The 22,972-nt window shown below is 38.2% G+C and overlaps 1 protein-coding gene across 7 annotated transcripts in view; it reads left to right on the forward strand.

Moving 5' to 3' along the window:
- Positions 1-22,972, forward strand: part of IQCH (IQ motif containing H) — a 258,516-nt gene that overhangs the window by 128,733 nt on the left and 106,811 nt on the right. For 6 of the 7 annotated variants that reach the window (XM_025390843.1, XM_025390845.1, XM_025390846.1 and 3 more), the window contains 4 exons: positions 2,765-3,316; positions 4,023-4,089; positions 15,572-15,655; positions 19,771-19,946. In XM_025390843.1, coding sequence (XP_025246628.1) covers positions 2,765-3,316; positions 4,023-4,089; positions 15,572-15,655; positions 19,771-19,946 — 879 coding nt within the window. Of the gene's footprint in view, positions 1-2,076; positions 2,183-2,764; positions 3,317-4,022; positions 4,090-15,571; positions 15,656-19,770; positions 19,947-22,972 lie in introns of all 7 variants that reach the window. The other variant, XM_025390849.1, reaches the window with a different exon arrangement.

The following is a 22,972-nucleotide window of genomic DNA, read 5'->3' on the forward strand; positions in this document are numbered from 1 at the left end:
AAGGGAAAAAGAAAGAGAGAGAAAGGAGAGGGAAGGGAAAAGAAGGAAGGAAGGGAAGGAGGGAGGAAGGAAAGAGAGGAAGGAGGAAGGAAAGAAGGGAGGGGAAAAGAAAAAGGAAAGAAAGAAGAAAGAAAGCCAACAAATAATAGTGGACAAGTTCACGGAGATAAATAATAAAGAATAACAGAAGGAGCCCGAACCTGAAGCATGGCGTGACCTTTAATCAGGGCTCTTATTCCTAGCCAGCTTTGAAGCAGCTTTGTCTTTACCTGCTCAATGGATCTCACAATGCTGATGCACGGCTTTAATTTGGGAAGCCTTTCTCTTGAGAGGCGTGTCTTTTCTTGCTCCAAGTCTAAAGTGCTCCCAAGTGTGGCGTTCTCTGTGACAGATATACTACAGTTATGCTTTAGCTGACTGCAAACCCATAGCTTCCCAGTGCCTGAGTGGTCTGTTTGACGTCCAGGAGTGTGTTTCCTTTGAGAGCAGGTCTTTGCTGGAATATCCTCCAAGAAGGTAGAAAGGTGTCATCCCTTTGTTCTAAAACAGCCACTGATAAATTTCGCTCCCACTGCCATGCAAGCCTGTTCTTTCAGAAGGTCTAAAATGCATTTGCTGATGTACATAACCCTAGATCCACCCCATGGAAAGGCACTGTCTGAGAGAGATGTGAGTCCTCTCCTTTCTCAACTTCTCCCAAGGTTGTCCCATTTTCATAGATGGCCCTAATTCCACATGTCTCACTGTGAATATAAGAAGTTTCAGAAATACTTGAGTATTGCCAAGGAGACAAGATTCTCTGGCAAATCTCCCATCCATAGCTTTGCTTCTTATAGAAGTCTCAGAGTCCTGTTGACTGCATCACACGTGACTGGCGGGACGAACCAGCTCCATACACATCCATCTGTGATTATTTTGCATGGCTATTTCTCACTGATGAAGCACTGTCATTCTTCTCTGAATTCTAATTCCTACTAGCAGAGACCGTTCCTGAAGGGAGGAAGAAATGTGGCCATAGAGGCCATTTCTGTTGGAACATGTGCCACTTGTTTTCCACCAGGAGTGGCAGCCTCTCCTGCCAGCACTGGTGGCTACTGAAGGAGGCATTACTTCTCCAACTTTCTCTTGCCCATCCAAGAGAAGGAATTTATTTTCATCTACCAAGTAGCTTGCATTCTCTTCTGGCACCCTGATTAGATCAGAAAGGGATAGAAGCTTGGCAAGAAGACTTTTTCCCTCATTTTTATGCCTTATAACAACTCAGGTTAAAAGTACACAAAAAGCTCACTGCTGTTTAAAGCGTGCTTCTAAAGTAAAAGGAAATGTGCACTTTTGGACTTAACACTTGTTTTTCAGCATTTTTACTTGAGATGGCAGTCTAATTAATTATTCCGCCCCCCAGGACCGGAGAAAAGAAAATGCGTGAATAATCTGATGTAATAATACTCTACTCAGTGCTGTGGCATAATCGTTATGGATAAATTGCTGGGGTTTTTTTTCTTTTGGGTTTTTTGAAAACTCTTCAAAATGCAAAGAGTAATTATAACCCTACAGTTTGGTAAAGATGGGCTTATACATCTGAGAACGCTGACATATTGAAAACAATCTATTCCTTACATCCCTAAGCAAGAAGAAACAATTATCACAGTAAACTAATACCGGGTTTACTGACGAGAACTCAGGGTCTGAAAATCTGTATGCTCCGTCTCCCCCAACCCCTCCAAGCCATTAGGAACATGTACATCATGAGCAGAGTGTCTATGTCTTCAGTAGAATAGGTTCTGAGAATTGAAATGTAGTGGATACAGAGTGGACATTGACACAACACAATTTCCCTTTCCTTTTTGTTAAGGGAGGGTGACATGTATTGCTATTGTCATCTAAACAACCTCTGATTTGATTTTTTAAATAGCATTTATTATTTTTAACATAGGAAGTGTAAAGAACAAAAAAAATTGCTCAGCATCCGATTCTTAGAAATTTGCCAAATACAAATAAAAGTATTTTCGTAGCTTAAAATGTCAATACAGATGGGAACAAAATGAAAAGCAAATGCTCCCTTGGTTTTGTTGTCAGATTTGTGATTCTAATCCACCTGGGACAGCCCCAGATATGTTCCTAAGAAGATACCAGACTTAAGAATAAAAGAACACATGTCAAGAGAACCCTAAGAATGACAAAGGTGATAACATATAACATAATGTTCCTTGTAAAAATGACTTCTGGATATTAAGAGAAGATGACAGAAGGACTATAAAATGCTAAAAAGTGATGTTCTTTTATGAAGTCAGAAACAACTTTTAACGGGCACATTTGAAGTTATCCAAAGGAATGCAAAGAAAGGCTTCACCCTGTTTTTCAGACTGGTGGATAAGTTATGATCACGGAATCAGCAACACGCTTCTCAGACCATGCGTGCATGTGTAAAAATTAAATCACAGAGATTGGGGGTCAGGTGACTGTATCAAAGTAAACTAAATGTGTAACTTTTTATGACCAGTTTCCTTGAACAATTTTATAACACTTTTATAAAAATGTTAATAGATTTGAGTGATCTCTAAGATATCCATCTGGTAATGAGTTTTAATGATATATACTAGCCAGACCTTCATATTATGATATGTGTGTGTTAAATCAGTACTAGGATTCATATCTTCCCACCATTGAATGCTAAATGATAATGTGGTAGTGTGTGTCTTGACCACTCACTTAAAGGAGATCATAATACCTTTCACTTCTGAAATATATTCCTTTTTTTCCACAGGCCGTGAAAGTGACACCACCTTCGAGAGCCCGGAAATCACTGTGGGATTATGACTTTTTAATTTATGATGGTGTCATAGACAATACAGCCCCAGACTTCTTAGCATTCAAGGAACATTTTAGCTTAGCTTGGGGAGGTATTTTTTCTCTCTTGGAACACGTTGAGAAGTTTCTCAGGAACTATGCAATACCAGAAGTCAAAATAAAAGGGAATAATTTGGTGGCCCTCCTTCCAGAGTTTGAGCTGAAGAATAAACTTACCAGATATGATCTTCTGTCAGTGTTAGAGGACCCAGCTCATGTCCAAATGCTGATAAATCTTCCAGGGCAAAGGTACAAGGGCCAAGATGGAAATTTGGAGGCTGCCATGAAGATCCAAGCCACATGGAAATGCTACAAAGCAAGAAAATTCTTCCTCATTTATCGCCAGCAGAAGTGGGCATCAGGTGTGATTGCCATTGCTTGGCTATTACATTGCCATAAGACTCGACTAAAGAAGATACTAAAGGAATCACGTCAGAGACACCTGGAGAATTTCCGCATTCGAGCCAAGGTGCACAAGGCTGCCAGCTGTTATGGCAGACTTCTTTTTCTAAACATTTCGTGCTTGAGCGGTTGCAATAAGTTGTCTCTTTATCTTCCCTTTCTGTTTCCAACTACCCTCCTCGCCTCAGACTCCCTCGCCTTTCTCTCCCCTCAATGTATGATGCACAAACCCCACAATTGTTTGTGCATCATATTTTAGCCCTAATCAGGAATCTGGCTTTCGTGCCTGCAAAATCTGTTGCAATTTTTCTATAGGAAAAAAAAAAGTCCCTTTACTTTGACTGTGGTAGTTCTGTCAGAAAATCAATGTTTTAACTGCATTACTTTTTCTCCCTATATATACCTTCTGGCACTTTAATTTGCTCAGAAAAAAAAGATCCTCTCTTGTCTACATTGCTGTCACCACTTTGTCAGAAAGTATTTAAGTTTGCAGACAGCCTTTTAATTAGTGCTCACAATTTCATTTATGTTTGCTTTCTCTTTTTTTTATTCATATTCTGTTAATTAAGTGAGCTGCCTCTAATCTTCCCCTGCCAGTAGCATCATGTAGCCACCTAATTAAATTAATTGGGGAAGATGTTTTAAGTATGTAATTAAATCAATTAATATAATTTATGCCTGGCTTAACTGTACAGTGGAAAAACAGCTGAAGTTTGACTAGATGAATCCACTACAGCTTCCTGTCACTGATCAATGCTCTTCTTGATTTTTAGCATCTGGCAGCCAACTGGAATCGCATCAGGACCTCCAGGAGGACTATTATCCATATCCCATCATTAGGTATAACACTTTTGCCTGCAAATCTATCAGCAACCTCTATTACCCACCACATTATGGCTCCTTGATTGAGTTCAAGGAAGGCCCCTTGTTTTATTCAAATTGGTCTCGGCAGGAAAATGTTCTCGACATGATGAGAGTAATAACACAGGGCCCTCGCTCGAAACGGCGTTTAATTTGGGGATTAAGCAAATAAAGTCATTATGTGGGGGCTGCTATTCAGTGGAGAGGTGATTTGCTGTAATTCGCTTTCATCTGTATGAAATGAACTAAAAAGTTGTATTTTTCCCCCTGAAATAACAGATAATGTTTTCGATCTTCTTTAATGATAGAAGAATACAGGCTTGTATGTGTTGTTGCTGTTACGCCAATAAGCCAGGATATTGCTTGTACACTGGTTTTAATCAAATGTGCAGTCAAAATGATAAGCTACATTCTCTGAAATTATTTAGTTCTAATTACGAGCAGATGGGATGCTTTATTTGCACCTAGGGCGCCTGAGCAAAAGGAAATGCTGTGTGAACAAGAATAATTAAGAAGTTGAATAGTGTTTTTTGCGCTTAAATAATCTGCAGTTTCATGTTAATTAGCACTAATGTAATTATTTAATTACATGTATGAATTGGGGAACTTAAAAGCTGTTGTCTGAAACACACTGGTAAAAAAAGGTATGCCAAAATGACATTGGGAATTTCAGAAATTTGCATTGGAGTTTCTTTTAAAACATGAGCTACTGTTAACATGTTTGGGATTTGTTTGCTTCCTTATTTTGTTTTGTTTGGTTTTGCATCTCACTAGTGTGTTAAACTTCCTTGGTGAGGTCAGATTTCCTAAGCTGACTTGCTAGAGTTTTGACAAGCAGCACAACCCATTGAATCTCTTTGTTACATCCATATTAGCTCTTTGTTAAAGTCTTTTAAGTAGAGCAATGCATTAAGTGATCTGTTGTAATAGAATTCTGGATTGCAATTTATTCATATTCATATGTGAGTATAACCAGTTTGTGTACTTATGTGTAGTGTAGAAACATAACACATTTGAACAGTAATATGAAAAGAAAAAAAACATTTAAATTATTATACAAATATAATTATTTTTAAATTAGTAAAATATCAATAATAAAATAAGGCAATCTTTTCTAGATTCTGGAGTACTTAGATCTAAGTACTTACAGAAAGTTAAGAAAATACTTGCATTGCACAGAGCCTTTTAGTTTTGGTCTTCTTCATGGCTCATGAAAGAAATTTGTTTCTTAGGATCTAAGTGAGATAAGACAGATGTGAATTTCATTCTAAGTTGGGCTTTTGTTTTGGTGAGACTACTTGTACACACAAGATTATTTCACACACAGAAATTGCACTTGTAATTGATTGCAACCAAAGAGGCTAATTGCAGACCCAATTAGTTGACTTGAGCCCTTCGAATAAGGTGCAAGAGCCTTTGCTTCTGCAACTAATTGTGGACCAGACCTGATATTATATGGGAAATTTTGTTTTGCTTTCTCTATACAGGGCCCCCACTTTGCAAAGTTGCTTAGCACAAAGATGTGATAGACACAAACTTCTTTACTCCTACACTCCCACCTCTGACCCTCCTAAAAACTTCCATGCAGTCTGCTCTGCAGAGAAGCTTGATACAAAAGAGTCTCCAAAGAAGGAAAAATTTGAAAGTAAGCATTATGTAAACTGGGTAATAAAAAAAATTTGAGTGAATCTATCTTAAAATTTCAAAAGAGCTTACTGAATATAAATTAAGTGGGAGTTCCCAGCACTTTGGGAGGATTGCTTGAGGCCAGCAGTTCAAGACTAGACTGAACAACATAGTGAGACCCTGTTTAAAAAAATTTCAAAAATTGGCCAGGCATGGTGGCGCAGGCCTGTAGTCCTGCTGGGAAGGCTAAGGCGGGAAGATCACTTGAACCCAGGAGTTTGAGATTACAGTGAGCTATGATCATCCCTCTGCATTCCAGCCTGGGTGACAGAGACACTGTCTCTAAAAAAATTAATAAAATAAAATAAATTAAGTGGGAGAATAATCTGGCCAAAGAATCTAGAAATAGAAAACATTATTTTAAATATGATATTAAAACTAGTTTTCTTCTGGATTACACATATTCAGTTTAAATAAATATATAATAAATATGAAGGTCTTCCCTAATGTAGCAATTTTTGTTTGTTGCCAACATGATACCCATTGTAAAGAAAAACTGCTAATTGTGTAATTTCTAAGAGATAAGAACAAGCTCAGAGTTTTTCTCAACTGAGCATTTTACAAGACTAATTGCACACTTTCAAAAGAGAATAATACCTGGGCTTTGATCATATAGTAGTTGTTTCTACAATATGTTTTGGATTTTTTTTTTTTTTTTTTTTTTTGAGACAGAGTCTCACTCTGTCACCCAGGCTGGAGTGCAGTGGTGCTATCTCGGCTCCCTGCAACATCCGCCTCCTGGGTTCAAGCAATTCTCCTGCCTCGGCCTCCTGAGTAGCTGGGATTACAGGCATGTACCACCACGCCTGGCTAATTTTTGTATTTTTAGTAGAGACGGGTTTTCACCATGTTGGCCAGGCTGGTCTTGAACCCCTGACCTCAAATGATCCACCCGCCTCAGCCTCCCAAAGTGCTGGGATCGCGGCCGTGCTTTGGATTTTATAAAAATGACTTGTGGACATTAAATTAAGTAACAACAAGCTGTCATCTCCTATGTGTTCCACAGATAGAATTCTCGAGCTATGTGTATATTTTTAAGGATATAGGGTACCCTTTTTTGTGTACCACATCCCTGGGAGTCCTTAAAGAAGATTTCAGCTAGATGCCACAAACTTCTTTGTCTCATGCACCAGGGACTTACCTATACAATTCATAAAAATAGAAGTGGATGAAAGTGAAGCAATTTTTTCTCTAAATGTACTGCAAGAAAACTAATCTATTCAATCTAGTAATTTCATTTCCAGAGTTGAGACAGATTCACTAGTGAAAATCAGTTGGTAGGATTCTCTGGTTCAGGCATTTAACACAAGTTGCAGCCTTGTCCTCTTTTTCTCTTTCCATAGGAAATTTGCTGTAGAATTAGCTCTACACATAATCACACCATGCTGCTAGCCAACTGGGGCTGCGCTAACTTGTTTGAACCCTTCAAATGAAAGCTAAGTAGCTGATAACGGCATAATATATTGTAGTTGTATGCATTTGGTTATTTATGTAGTTTTGCACACATGGGAATAATTGCATTTTCCAAACTGGTGATCACAGAAAGGATGGCCTTGCATAAGGTTTTTGACCACAAAATAATTTATAAAGTATTTTAAAATCTATGGCTTGGTAATATGAACAGTAAGACAATTAAACATTGCGGAGTAACCTCTTTGAAAGGAGGACTTGGGCTGGGCGCGATGGCTCACGCCTGTAATCCCAGCCCTTCAGGAGGCCAAGGCAGGCAGATCACGAGGTCAAGAAATCAAGACCATCCTGGCCAACATGGTGAAACCCCATCTCTACTGAAAATATGAAAATTAGCTGGGCGTGGTGGTGTGCACCTGTAGTCCCAGCTACTTGGGAGGCTGAAGCAGGAGAATCGCTTGAACCTGGGAGGCGGAGGTTGCAGTGAGCCAAGATCACACCATTGCACTCCAGCCTGGTGACAGAGCAAGACTCCATCTCAAAAAAAAAAAAAAAAAAAAAAAAGAAAGAAAAAGAAAAAAAGAAAGGAGGACTTATGAAGCTTGATTAATTGTTATGTATTTCAGATAGTATTCCTAGATATAACAAAAATTTTAGCTATTTTTAATCCACAAGAGAAGTAGAATGCTTCTGTCAAAAAAAACCTGATTTGCCTTGTAATTTTATAAGATGATAGAGAAACATTTTTCAGAGTTTATAGGCTGATCTCTTAATTGGATATTACATATTTTATCATTTTTATTAATGAAATATAATTATAACAAAATAATCTACAGTGGTTCATAACAGGAATAAAATATTAGGGTCTATTTTAAGCAAAATCTATCAGTCAAATGAGAAAGAACCTGCAGAATCCTAATTCCTCTAGAAAAACCAGGTGTCTAAATAAAGCCTACAGACTAATTTTGCTCCCAGTTTCTTTGGCCAAGTATTTCCTCCACTTTTAATTTAACCCCTGTGCTTCTTTATTGCAGCACATCGCTTGGTGCTACGTGTAAGCTCAGTTGCTTTTTAAAATATATTGACATGAAATGAGACGTGCCAAGTATGGGGCTCTGCTGCTGTGAGCAGTATATGAAGCCACTGCCAGCCAATTAAACCCCCAGGGATGAGTTTCACTCTCACTTCTCCTCCACCTTTAACATGGATGACTAAAAAGAATGTATATAGTTCAGTTTCATATTTTCCCTCTGTGCCCTATTTTAGCAAGTTATTATTCTTGGGGTTAAAACAAGTAGTGGTCTTCAGATTATTCATTCGATAAAAATTGTGGATCCTGGTATTATGAAGTTCATGAAATACAACATTTTCTAGCTCGTCTGCACTTTCACAGAAGCCTACAAGAAAGGATAGGGAAACTTACTTTTGTGTGCAACCAATCATACGCTGAACTGAGAAAGTCCCAAATGCTTATGAGACTCTTGCTTCCTAACTCCATGCTTTTCTGCCAAGAGATAAAAGCTTGAGCTCACCTACATTTGTGAACAGGGGCAGAGTGGAGGATGGCAGCCAAGGGCGTTAGATCTGCAATCACTTTTTGCTATGCCTCCACGCATATTGGCACCTTTCAACTTTCTCTGCTATGAGCTGGAGTCACCTGATACCCAGTTCAGTGCTGCTTTTTACTTTTGAGTTAACAACTCAAAGACAGGATAGATGTTGTTCCTTCCACCTCAGGCTAGAAAATCTGGACTTTCGATAAAATCTTTGCAGTCTTCAACATATATTTTGGCAAGTAGTATAGAATCCATAGTTTAACTATGGTGTTGCCATACTAGATTCTTGGGATAGGTATACTGCCAAGACTTCCCAGACAGCATTTCCCAGAAATATCCAGATCTTTGTGAGTATTTCCCAGAAATATCCAGATCTTTCAGAATCAGGAACAAAGTACACTTAAACTTTAAAAATGTTTTATAGCCCAAACCAACACATATTTGTATTCACCCATGTATCCAAATCAACACTCATTGATACTGGTTAGATCAGAGTTGGTCCCATGATCTTGTAATATGAAATTATCCAATTGGTCTTGAGCTATATGATGTTGTACCATGAAATATGGAAACAACATTGAACTAGGTATCAGGTGACTCCAGCTTACAGGCTTTTCATGAGATCTATTAATATTAGGATATGCTGTAAAAGGAATTTTTCACTATAAAAGATAAAATCCTTTACACTCATAAAAAATATTAAAAGGCTTGTTCAGTGGTTCTCAGGACCCCTTTACACTCATCATGATTATTGAAGACCCTAAAGAACATTGGTTTAAGTGGGTTATATCTGTCATTATCAACTGTATTTGAAATTAAAACAGAATAATTTTTAAAATGTTTATTAACTTCTTTTAAAATAACAATAATAAGCCCACTACCAACACTAACCTAAATAACATATTTTTGAAACATAATTATTTTCTAAAACAAAAGAAATTAGTGAGAAGGGTAGGACTGTCTGACAGGTCTGAAAAATTAATAGAACATGGTTGGATTCTCATATCTGCTTCTGTATTCAATCTGTTGCAATATGTTGTTTTGGTTGACACACATGAAGAAAATCCAGCCCTACACAGATAAGTATTTGGAAAATGGAAGAATAATTTGTATATTTTATAGCCTTTTCAGATAGTTGTGTGTATTCTTCTTTGACTTTATACTAAACTCAACAATGGTAATTCTAAGTGTTAGCTGCAATGTGGAATCTACAATCATATTAATAAACTTTTTGTCTTTTGTAACTTGTAAGAGAACAAGATTGAAAAAGGCAAAGAACATCTTAGTATAATTTTGAAAATAGTTTTGACCCTGCAGACTCCCTGAAAGGTTCTCAGTATCCGCTAGGGTCCCCGGATCACAATTTGAGAATCACTGCTGACATGGTTTGGTTCTGTGTCCCCACCCAATCTCATTTTGAATTGTAATCCCCACATGTTGGAGGAGGGGCCTGGTAGGAGACGATTGTATTACAGGGGCTTGTATTCCCCTTGCTTTTCTTATGGTAGTGAGTGAGTTCTCCAAGAGCCGATAGTTTTAAAGTGTGGCACTTCCCCCCTCGCTCACTGTCTCTCTCCTGCCACCATGTGAAGAAGGTCTTTGTTTCCCCTTCACCTTCCGCCATGATTGTAAGTCTTCTGAAGCCTCTCCAGCCATGTGGAACTGTGAGTCAATTAAACCTTTTTTCTTCATAAATTACCCAGTCTCAGGCAGTTTTGTTTTGTTTTTGTTTTTGTTTTTTTTTTGAGATAGAGTTTTGCTCTTGTTGCCCAGGCTGGAGTGCAATGGCATGATCTCAGCTCACCGCAACCTCCGCCTCCTGGGTTCACACAATTCTCCTGCCTCAGCCTCCTGAGTAGTTGGGATTATAGGCACGCACCACTACACCGAGCTAATTTTGTATTTTTAGTAGAGTTAGGGTTTCTCCATGTTGGTCAGGCTGGTCTCGAACTCCCAACCTCAGGTGATCCGCCCACCTCAGCCTCCCAAAGTGTTGGGATTACAAGCGTGAGCCACCACGCCTGGCCAAGTAGTTCTTTATAGCAGTGTGAAAATGGACTAATACAACTGGCTTTCGTTACATGCAATGCTGTGCTAACCACTGACAAAAGTTTAAACAAGAGAACTTCCTTACTTTTTTGAAGGTGAATCCATTTGTCCCATTTGGTTTGAGGATGTTTTCAAAACTCAACAAAGGTACTTCTACGTTTTCTACGTCTTTATAACAAAATTCCCTAATCCCCTTCAATAGCCCCCAAAAAACAACTATCAGTTTTATTTTAATCTAACTGACAATGGATATACTAAATAAATAACCCAGATAGAGCTGTTTCTTGCCATCTTTTGGGATCCCATCTTCTTGCTCTCTAGTATCTTGTGCTTTCACACTTGCATAAGTAATTAAAACCTGATTACAACCACAGTGTCTAGATCATAGTTCTCTATTATTACAAGATGCTGATGTGCAATCATTTGTGAATATATCACGTGTCCTCTTATTTTTCTACCATTAGAATACCAAAGTTTTCTTATGAATTGGAGCAATTCCAGATTATCTCTGTATCAATGTCACTTTTCTTCATCTTTCATCCAGTGTACTCTCTTGAGTAGAAGAGAAAGGGATGAAGTAAGCCTGAGTATGCTGCTGGGAGGGTGTGATGCATTGAACATCACTGATCACGAGTTTCAAAATGAGGAAAAGGTTGAGAACTACTCCTCCAGACCACCAAACTGAGGCATGAATGACTACCATCCCAGGCCAGGGTGATGAGATAAACAGCTACTACTTGGTAATCAGGAGTCTGTTGGTAACCTCTTCTCTGCCTTGAGTACCATTATAAGAAATAGGACTTGGGAGACAAAAGAAACTAGGAGTCAACCACAGGGTAAGAAGCCGAGTATTCAAGAACGTGTGATCTGCTGCAACAACGGGCGTGTCACAGAGGCATGCACCAGTGCCAAGGGGGCTCAGTCACTCAGCGTGACCTTGCTCATGTTCTTAGATTTCTGTGGTTACTGTGAAAGAAAAGCCAATCCTAGCAGAGCTGGTTTGCTGGATCTGATAGATGTTTATGCAGAAAGGGACTGGGAAAGGCAGTGAAGGTAGAAATGAAGATGGAGAAATGATTGCCAGTAACCCTTGATGAGCAACCTTGGTTCAATGGAGGACCAGAAGTAGTAGATGAATAACTTCAGAGAGGCAGCTCTCAGGTAACCTTCTTTGATGTAGAGACAATAATATTTCACAACTACTTATTTGAGAAAAGGTGGAACTCTCTATCAAACTAGGAATATTTTGCAGGAAGTGAGAATGGCCATAGGAATATTTTGCAGGAAGTGAGAATGGCCATGAGAAAAGAGGCTGTGATCCTTTCTACAGTGATGAGGAAGAGAGAGTGCCTCTTTCTGCTAGTGTTGTATTCTGTGCTAATGAGGACCTGGAAAAAGCTACAAATCCCACTTACCACTCTTTGAATTCTCCAGAAGTTCTCCAGCTTAGAGAACCCAATTTTAGGAGAGTTGAAAGAAGGAGTGATGAGAACACACAGGAGAAAGGGCTAAGAATTTAAAAGACAGGCTGGACATGGTGGCTCACCCCTATAATACCAGCACTTTGGGAGGCTGAGGTGGGTGGATCACTTTAGCCCAGGAATTTGAAAGCAGCCTGGGCAACATGGTGAAACCCTGGCTCTACAAAAACTACAAAAATTAACCAGATGTGGTGGTGTGCACCAGTAGTCTCACCTAATTGAGAGGCTGAGGTGAGAGGATCACTTGAGCCCAGGAGGTTGAGGCTGCAGTGAGTTGAGATCGCACCACTGCACTCCAGCCTGGGCAACAGAATGATACCCTGTCAAAAAAAAAAAAAAAAAAAAAAAGAATTAAAAAGATTATTTGAGTATGGGCTTCACACATGTTTCATTCATTTATTTGACTGGAGATTTCACAAGTGCCTGCTCTAACGTAGCTATGAGTCTGGTTGCAGGAGCTAGAGTGGTGCAGATAAAAGAAGAGATGGACAACAAAGTAAACAACCAAGCAAAGAAATATGTAGTGACAACATGAGAAAAGGGTGGTGAAGAACAGGTGCAAGAGAATGACAGTGAAGGGAGACTAAGAACTTTAGAAAAGGGTGGTCAGGCATATAACGCATGATGATGAGGACCTTATTGCCTCAGTAGAGACCTAGCAACTCTTCTCTTCTGCTTCCCTCTCCCACTTCTAAGGACTCTGACAATTACACCTGGTCCAGCCAGACAATCCAGGATAATCTCTTGATTTTAAGGTCGGTTGATAGCAACCTTAATTCCATTAGCAACTGTTTTTCTTCTTTGTCATGTAATCCAATATATTCACTGGTTATGGGTATTAGAACTCGGACATTTTTGAACAGCCATTATTCTGCCTACCACAACAACTGAAAATAAAAGTGAGAAAAGAGGCCAAAGCTCTTTGTCCCTTCTGGAGTTCTTCTCTGCTCACACTTGGAGAGTCTTTTATTTTCTATAACTAAATTTCTTACAAGAGCTAATATGTAGTATCTAAACTGTATAATAATTGGTAGGTTTATGTGACCTTGGACAAGAGACAAGACACTTACCTTGAGTTTCCTTATCTATAATATGACAGGATTGAGGAAATGGTCTCTCAAAACTCCCTCAGTGTTCCTAATCAGACTCTGGAAGAAACCATGTCATTGTAGATTATATTCCAAAGTATAGTGTCTCATCGCCCTGGGCATGTCTACTGAACTCCCGCAAACCACGACATCCTTGTTGATAGTTTCCTGGTTAAGTCACTGTTATATTTAGTGTATGCTACCAACATTGATGAAATCTTTTCACCTGTCAACACATGTACTTTATGGATGTATAAAACAAAACAAGTCTGACTAAAAAAATATAGTGACTCCCAACTTCTGCTCTGCTGATGTCATTGTACATTGCATTGTATCTCCTCCATGTAGAATGGTCTGTTGCTTGTCACAGAGTTTGTTGTTGTTGTTATATGTTTTGGAAACACCCATACCTTGTAACATTAAAATACCTTGTGTTTATAAAGCACTTTACAGCTTACAAGATGTTTTCATATCTGTAACTGCATATGATTCTCTGTAACAATGTTCCAAGATTAGCATACACTTCTTTAAAATGGGTATATTCTATGTAGACATTTTATATGCATTCTTGATCAGTGGTAACAGAGTTCCCAAGTAATTTGTTGGAAAACTGACTTCAAACAGTGGAATGGAACACAGACTTATTCACTCACATGCTGCATATGTGGCAACAAAGTGATCAGACATCTTTTATATTTTAAATTGGACATCATCTTAATGAGACATATTATACTGCTTTTATCTTTACTTTTGAAAGGCAATGCAGTCATGGAATGCTCTCAGGCACTTCTCTTAATCACACTTTATTCTTTAGGCATTTTCCTGCCTTTTTATACTCTTGCTATATGTTATCCACAATACATCTTTCTAAACATTTATTTGAATATAGATAAAATTATACATATACAAAATCCCAAGGTATGATATTGCAGTCACACATAAAGACATTGGAGTTGTAACTGCCTATATTAGCTTTTATATGTGGAATGGTTCTCTAAATTATTTGAGAGATTAATAATTTTTCAAAAATGATTCGAACAGCTCATTTGTCCTTCTGCCTCTCTCTTTAATTCTTAAGTCCAGATGCAAAGCAAAGAGAGACTTTTAGATGATTGTAAAGTCATTTAATTTCCAGACGTTGTCTAGTGTTTAAACACTGACATCAAAGCAAAGTCAATTATCAGAGTTCATTTGGTCTGAAGCCCCATTGCCTGAATTGCCATAGTTTTCCTTATGCTGAAAAGGAAATGTGTGTCACATCTTGAAGCTGTGGTATATAAAATCACTTTATCTAGAGCAGTTTAACTTGAAACATGTGTTTGGGCTCACTAACCACAAGGAGGCATTGAAGCATCTCTTCAAAATGTGAAAAGCAATTTTATGAAGAAAAAGAGTTACCCCTACAGTTGTTGAATTTCATATAAGCAATTATACCTGCTTGTGAGTACGCATGCTTTTTAAGTTTATGTTTTGATTCACTTTTTTTTAATGACCTGAAATATCAGCAGAAAGTGTTTCCACTGTTGTTTCTTTTGTGAGAGATTTTTGGACAATAGTAATCCATATGTGTTTTCCCTTCTGCTCTGTTTCCAGTGGAAATGAAGGCAAACTGCAGGACTTTTATTAGTACTGACAAAGTAACTGCATTAGCTCTTCTTGCCCTTTGAAGGTTAAAAGTTCTTTTGACTGTGAGCAGAAGTTGATTTCTTTAGTATATGAATTATTTAAATATGTATTCCTGACAGCAGGGGATTTATCTGAAATCTGTGTGTCACTTAAGAATGATTCTGGAACACATTTTCAAAATACCACATGGGAAGCTCACATTAAGAAGCCAAAACAATATTTTTTTAACCTGAGCATAATTTTCTTACGCATCCTTGTAAACATTCACATTGCATGTCAGAAATTTTCTCCATGTTTTGTCATCTTGATTCTTAGCAGCCTTGTTGGTATTAGAAAATGTGAACCCCTCTGTTACAGAGTATGTTGCTTAGCACATCTTCCAGAATAATGTTTAATTCCCCCGAGAAACAAGCACCTCATTCTTCGGGATTGGGTTGTTTCTGTAAGATGCTTCAGAGAAAATGTTTTCCTGGAAATATGGACTGTGACATTTTGAAATTCTCTTGTGCCATGTTGCTATATTGACTTGCTCTTTCTGCGTTCTGACACCTTGTTTGCCTTTTAGGGTATTCCCAGCCTGTGAGAGAACATATTGCCGATTTCAACACACAGCAGAACATGCAGCTGGGGAGGCTGTGTGACATCTTAGGTACAGTCAACAGTTTTACACAAGTGACTCTTTGGAATGTTTATCAGTGAATGTTGATAAAATGTTTTATTTGTTTGTTTGTTTGTTTTTTGATTATTTTTTCCCTCTACAAGGAAAAAGCTCAGATTTTTAATCTACTTACAGGGCAATTCAATGTTTTATTTTAAAAAACAGATTTGTAGTAAAATCAGCTTGAATTAAAAAATGACATTTTAACCAATTTACTTGGACAGTTTTCTAGATTCTCTTTGCTACAGGTTTAGATCAGAATTTCTCTCCTGTAAACCAAAAATCTTCTTTATTTACTGAATCTTGCAGTGAGTGAAATCAAAATTTTACATTCGTGTCAGTCTTGTCTCTTATAATATCTGGGGAATGAGTGAAAGGTGGTATCAGAAATGAAGCATTGTGTTTTCATAAGAAGAAAGAGGGGAAAATGAAGATAGAATTTTAAAAGAAGGTTTTATTTAAATATAGAGCATCTTGTTATTAGAAAACATGAAGTGCCTAATGGAGGGAATTTTTGGAAATACAGACCTTGATTGAGTGATGTGTGCATCTTTGTGAAAGTCAAGTTCTGATACTGGTTTGGTCAGTTCTTAGTCAGGCACCCATCTGGAGCCAGGCAGGAAGGATGCCTGAATGTGACAGCTTTGGTTGACACTATTCAAGGCCCGGGTTCAGATTAGGCTCTAAGAATATAGGTTGCAAAAGCTAAGCAATAACATTGAATCTGTTTGTGAGATACTTGCCAAAAATTCAAGGTTGTTACATAAAAATTAGATTTTTATTAGTCATCAAATAAGAAGTTCTTTGTTTTGTTAAAATGCAATTTCTTTGGCCCTTATTTAAGAAAAACAAGGAAGACTTTTAAATGATGAAGGACCAACTTAGCTGGCTCCCTGGAATGACATACTTTACATTATTCATATATATTTCAGCATCATTATTATTTTATAAATGCCATTTGGTAGCAAAAAATACATCAGTACTAGAAATTTACAGTCTCCTAAAATAATAATCATAATTGCTTTAATCTATTATCTAGGCACTAAGATTGTTTTTCAGCATTACAAAAAATTTTTTTAATGACTTAAGATTGACTTGTTAGTATTAAGCTATTTCAACTAAAAACCTGACTAGATGGAAACCACTGAAGTTTAGCGTAGGGCAGACTTTGCTGTAATTTATTTGAATTAATTTTTTTCTTCAGCTTTTTATATCCCTTTCTATATATAGTACAAGCCATCACCAAATAATTTCTTTATAAAAGATTCTCATTATTGGAAAAGACTTGAAAGTATTAGGCTTCTATTTTAAACAACTCAATAATTCACTCTATCTCTACCTGCAATGGAATATTTTGCTTATATGAACATTTCTGAGAGATTATGAGCCAAATGCCTTTTTCTTGGTACATAGTCTTTATGATATAGCAGTGCAATCATAAAATGTCTTCAAGAGGAGTAATGAAAGTTTAGAAATAGATGAAAAAAAGTACTTTCTTGTGAAATAAAAATGTGAATAAACTAGAAAAATAAGTAATAATTTCATGGAAGAATAAATAATTATCCCTTATGGTTTTTCTTTCTTATTCAGGGGAAACAAAGATAATCCAGTCACACTGGTAAGGCTGGTCACTAGATATTGTCTGTGAATTCATGGTTCTCAGGTGGAGACCCCAATGGCTAGTTCCTAGATGAGTTCAGCAAGAAAGTGACTGATTACTGACTAGCAATCAAAGAAAGCTTCATCTTCGTATCAATTCCTTTCCAAAATTACCTGTCAGTTAATTTTGAACATGTGTAAAATTAAGCCATGATAAAACCCATTAATACTGAATATTAGAGTTGGTGATATGTATTCCTTTGCCAGAAATGAACAGGAAAGGTGAAATTGGCAACATGATTCCTTTTATCATTTGTAACCTAGAAATTTCTTCCCAAGAAAAAATTTGCTTTTCGTCTGCTACAGTCTGTAAGCTATTTTTGTTGTTTTTCTGCCCTATTCTTTCATACTTAAAAAAACTCATTCATTTGATTTTTAAAACCTCTATTGTAATTTCGTTAGACGCTAGTCTCTTCTTCAAAACACAAGACTTCGGATGACTAATTTGATGATTCAGCAATTGGATGCAAGTTATTTACTTACTGTCTTCTCAGTTAATTTATTTTGAGGTTTATGCTTCAAAATTAAATGGGAGCCACCTAAATATTCACATGTATGCAGCACCTGCTGTGGGCCTAGCACTGCGCCAGTGCAGAAAACACCCCTTCTAGGTCTCTGGAGAGGGAGATTTCTCTTGTATGCCTTGCGTCTAGGCATAAAAGACTTTCTCAACTTTGCAAATCTCTCCATAATCCCTTCAGTCAGTTCACAAGTGTTTATTGAGTGACTCCTACATATTCCACACTGTGCCAGGGCTTGGGGGAATATAAGAAATAGTACAAACATTGCCTTTAAGGAGCTTGGAGAGACAAGATTAATAGATTGGAAACAATAGGATAGAACACAGAGGACACTACTTCATGTTAAATCTTGAGGCACTGATCAAAAGGAACGTAGGGAGCCGGGCGCAGTGGCTCACGCCTGTAATCCCAGCACTTTGGGAGGCCGAGGCGGGCAGATCACGGGGTCAGGAGATTGAGACCATCCTGGCTAACACGGTGAAACCCCGTCTCTACTAAAAATACAAAAAAGTAGCCGGGCGTGGTTGTGGGCGCCTGTAGTCCCAGCTACTCGGGAGGCTGAGGCAGGAGAAAGGCGTGAACCCGGGAGGCGGAGCTTGCAGTGAGCCGAGATCACGCCACCGCACTCCAGCCTGAGAGACACAGCGAGACTCTGTCTCAAAAAAAAAAAGGAACGTAGGTGTGGGGGCAGCTGGGGTGTCACTGTTGGCCTGGCCAGCCTAGTCAGGGTGGGCCAGGAGCACATTCACACACCCGTGCTGTTTCTTGAGCACTTACTATGTGCCAGATGCTGCACCATATACTTTCTATATCTTCACTCATTTAATAGTGTCTAAAACAATACGCCCCAGGTGGTTGTATTCCCCTTTTTACAGATGAAGAAATGAATGCTTAGAAAGGTTAAATACCTAGAATTTAATCAGTCTATGCTCTGTATATATACTCTGCCAAACCAATCAGAGGAATCTTAAAATCCCCTCTTTGCCCTACTTGCCTAAGAAAACGTTTACAGTGCTCCCTCCTCTGAACTTCTTTAAGTACCTGGTCTGCGTGCTTCATCGTGCCCACAATGATTGCTGTATTTCCCTCCACGTTTAGCCCAGGGCTTTGCCCCTACAGACCAGTCAGCTATTTTGTGAATGAATGGATGAACAAATGAATGACTTCATTGACTGCTGATTTCCTATTCATACTCCCTGAAATATTCTGCAGCATGGAGTGGATACTCTCATTTCACTATTCCATTTGGATGGGATATTTAATTAGGGTTTCTTGTGATGTTACATGTAAGAAGCACATCTTAAGAAGGAGAAAAGTTAAATTAAGGCAGTGTTACCTTTAAACCAAAAATCACAAAACCTGCTTTTTAAGTAATATACTCCTCTTTGGGAATCAAGCAGGGGAAGGGCTGGTTTCCTGAAATAATCATTGCTATGATTATAATCAGACCATTTATTTGAACAGGACATTCCCTGAATTGGCCCTGTCAAGTCCATACAGAATAAGAAATTGCAATTTCATCAGCTTTGTAAAGTTAATAGCTCTGTTTTATAATTTACTGAAGTTAATGGAATAAATTTTTAAAGCAGTATGCAATTCCTGTTGATGTTAATGGGAGTTGTATGGCTAAATCCCTATGTATTATTTGAAAGTACATTTCCAAGGTATCTCACAGCCCTCCTTCTGAAGGAATCATTGCATCTATTTTTTTTGGTGGTGGTGTTATTTATATTTTCTTTAGAGAAATGCCGAACTGTAAAAAAGCCAGTTAGATTGCTCAGATGGTACAAAAGCAATCTAAATTAACCTCAACATGGGTTTTGGATATGCTCTTTATTTTAAACTGCACAACATCAGTCGGATGCCAGAGTTCATAATGTCATTTACCTTCACACCAGTAATTAACATTGTGCCTGTTGTTTTTAGATGCCAATGTGAATGTCATCTACATCTGCTCCCATCATATGAATGATGAGTTAGTGCTGTATTACAAACAAATCCTAAGTCTACATGCAGCCGTCAAATCGGGGAACCTTGAGGACAGAAGTGACCTGCAGGACAGGATCAAAATTATCACCCCTGAAGCTGTAAACATCTTCCCCGTGAGTTTGTCTTCTAATTACTACGGTTTCAGGGATGCAGTAAAATTAAATTGGAAATTTTATAACTTGCAATGCTCTGGTACACATCAGTGAAATATTATTGCAAGTGTAACAGCTTTACTGATTAGACTACTAGTTGGTCTGTAGGAAATAAATATTCCAGTTTAACTTTCAGACTCAGTGGAGCTACCCCTGCCCAGTTTCTCTGTAGTCGTAGCCTAATTCCAGTTACTAGGTGGTACCATCAAGTAGGTGGATTTATAACATGCACCATTCCTTTTCTTAATTTTGTGTGGAGGACACTAAGGCAGAGAAAGGCTGGGCCTGCCCACAGTCACAAAACTAGTTAGGAGCAGAACTAGACCAGGCCCTCTCTTTTCTGATCCACACAGGTACTCCATGTTTTTTTCCCCTGAGGGGAATTTGGCTTGATTTACCATATCAGATGGTTCCTAATGAAAAATGTTCAGGTTTTTTTTTTTTTTTTTTTTTTTTTTTAATTGTGCTGATTTTTTAGTGAATGGAATGAATTCTGAGTGGAATCCTATTCCTAGACAAGAGCCTTTGGGAAATTCATGGAATGATAAAGGCAGCGTTCTAGAATAAGGCAGTACAAAAGATGGCTTAAAACGAATTTATCTACATTTTAACAAGAATTTGAACTTTCCATGTTAACCAGATAACAGTTTAATACCTAATGGACTATGCATTTTTGAGGAGACTTTTTTGGTGTAATTAAAGATAGCTGTTTTCATTTACAATTGAAATGCACCAAAGTCAACTGTCTCTCTGTTGCCAAAGTGATTGCATGCTATACATAGGGAACATCTATGTGTGGGTGACTACCCGTTAACACTTCAGATGTACCATGATTTGACCAAAAAAACAGGGGGGGTTGGGGGAGGGACCTAAGGAAAGGCTTGCCAGGACTGGGGAGAGTTTCGATAGCATTTCTACTTTGCTGATACTCACTGAATTGTTGTCAGGATTTATTCTTTTCTACCAAAATGGACATTTTATTTTTTCATAACTGGACGCCTCAGTATTCCTTTAAAAACCCTCTGCTCAGTTTTGTTTCATTGGCACTTTTAGCTGTGAAAGAGGAAGGCAAGGACAGGGGCTGGGGAAGCAAAAGAAAGGACAAGTGGCAAATCACTGCCACTTACGTACATTCTTGGGAACCTTCCAATATCCTCCACCAATGTAAGAATTTCTTTGGTGCTTCCTAGTTATTGCTTGGCCTCACTGACACAGTTACTATGGACATTAGGGTGCAAGGAAGAAAAAGAACTACCATTAGTGTATAGTTAAATTCCTGATTTTCTCCAGCCAGAAAATTGATCTAATGGCTGCTAGCTATTAGTAAGGAGTTTCTGCACATCTGAAATGCCCATATACATTAAAGAGGCATAGAATGGGGAAGGGTCACTAGATTGGGGAGAAAAAAAAGTGAGAAAACTAACATTTTTCAAATTCTTAGCATACAGTTTCTTTTCTTTCCTTTTTTTTTTTTTTTTTTTTTTTTTTGAGGCGGCAGAGTCTCACTCTGTCACCCAGGCTGGAATGCAGTGGTGCAATCTCAGGTGACTGCAACCTCCGCCTCCCAGGTTCAAGTAATTCTCCTGCCTCAGCCTCCTGAATCGCTGGGATTACAGGCATGTGCTACCACTCCCAGCTGATTTTTGTATTTTTAGTAGAGACGGGGTTTCACTATGTTGGCCAGGCTGGTCTCGAACTCCTGACCTCAAGTGATCCGCCTGCCTCGGCCTCCCAAAGTGCTGGGGTTACAGGCATGAGCCACCATGCCCAGCCCAGTTTCTCATTTGATTCTCAGAATAATGCATCAAGATGGAAAGATAGCTCTTTTTATCCATCTCTCTTTATGGCTGAGGAAACCAATACTCTGTTTCTAATCCAAGGTTACTAGTAAGGCCAGAGTGTGAACCACAATCTCTCTACCCCAGAGCAGTATCATGAGTTGGAATGACTGCCTTGCTCCAGGATGACCTGGGGCCTTGGGCAAGCCCCCTTACCTCTCTGGTCCTCTGGTCCTCATCTATAAAATGAGATCCTGGATTAGATCATTTCAGAGTCATCTTCAACTCTATCATCCTATTACCTGAGAACTGTACCCTTGCTAGTCCACTATTTGGCTTCTAAGCAGGAGACAGGCACTCACAGATGCACATAGTATTGATTTACATCTTTATGAGTAGAAACAAACAGGCAAGGTTTTAAGTACTTAATAGTTCTCCTCATAGCTCAAGTTTAAATTATTTGAGTAATTACTCATAAGCAATCAACTTTTTAAAAATGCAAAAATTAAATTCTTACTTTCAAATCAGTTATTGTTCATGTTTGGTGATTGCTTCATTTGTTTTTAATGGGTTTGAGAAATTGTATCAGTGCTGATTTTCATTTAAATGGATGGCTATGAGATTTTTTAAAGCATGCCAAAAATCTGTTTGTACATCTCTCCAAGTTACTATATGATTCTTGAATTTGTAATGGTAAAATGTGCTCTTTATAAAAGTCATTATGTCTATTTTTAGACATTTCAGTGTTTATGAAGACATCCTAAACAACTACCTTTTATCTCAGGTCAAAAAAAAATCAGTGGTGATAAATTAAATGTCGCTATAATTCAATGGAACTAGAAACATTTTAGATGTTGTCATCTGTGTCAATCCATTGCCTGGATCTGATGATACTGATGTTCTCCAAATGGTCATACAAGACCTGTGATTAGTGATACATCCTTTGCCATCACTCATTCACATTTAAATCTGTATTAAACACATATAGAACACAATACTGTGGCAGCATCTTGCCTGGAGTCTAGGGCATGCCCGCAGATGACTATAATACTGAGTCGGGTAGAGTACTTGCCAATAGAAACAAGCAAACCTAGAGGAGATGGAACTCCATCCTGGCTGGAAATGTGCTCAGAATGTTAACATTAGGTTCTATTGCTGCATCTGCCATCCTCCTTCACATCTCAAAAACCCACCAGGTCTTTACTACTC

The sequence above is a fragment of the Theropithecus gelada genome, chromosome 7a (assembly GCF_003255815.1).
Source record: "Theropithecus gelada isolate Dixy chromosome 7a, Tgel_1.0, whole genome shotgun sequence".
Classification (NCBI taxonomy): Eukaryota; Metazoa; Chordata; class Mammalia; order Primates; family Cercopithecidae; genus Theropithecus; species Theropithecus gelada.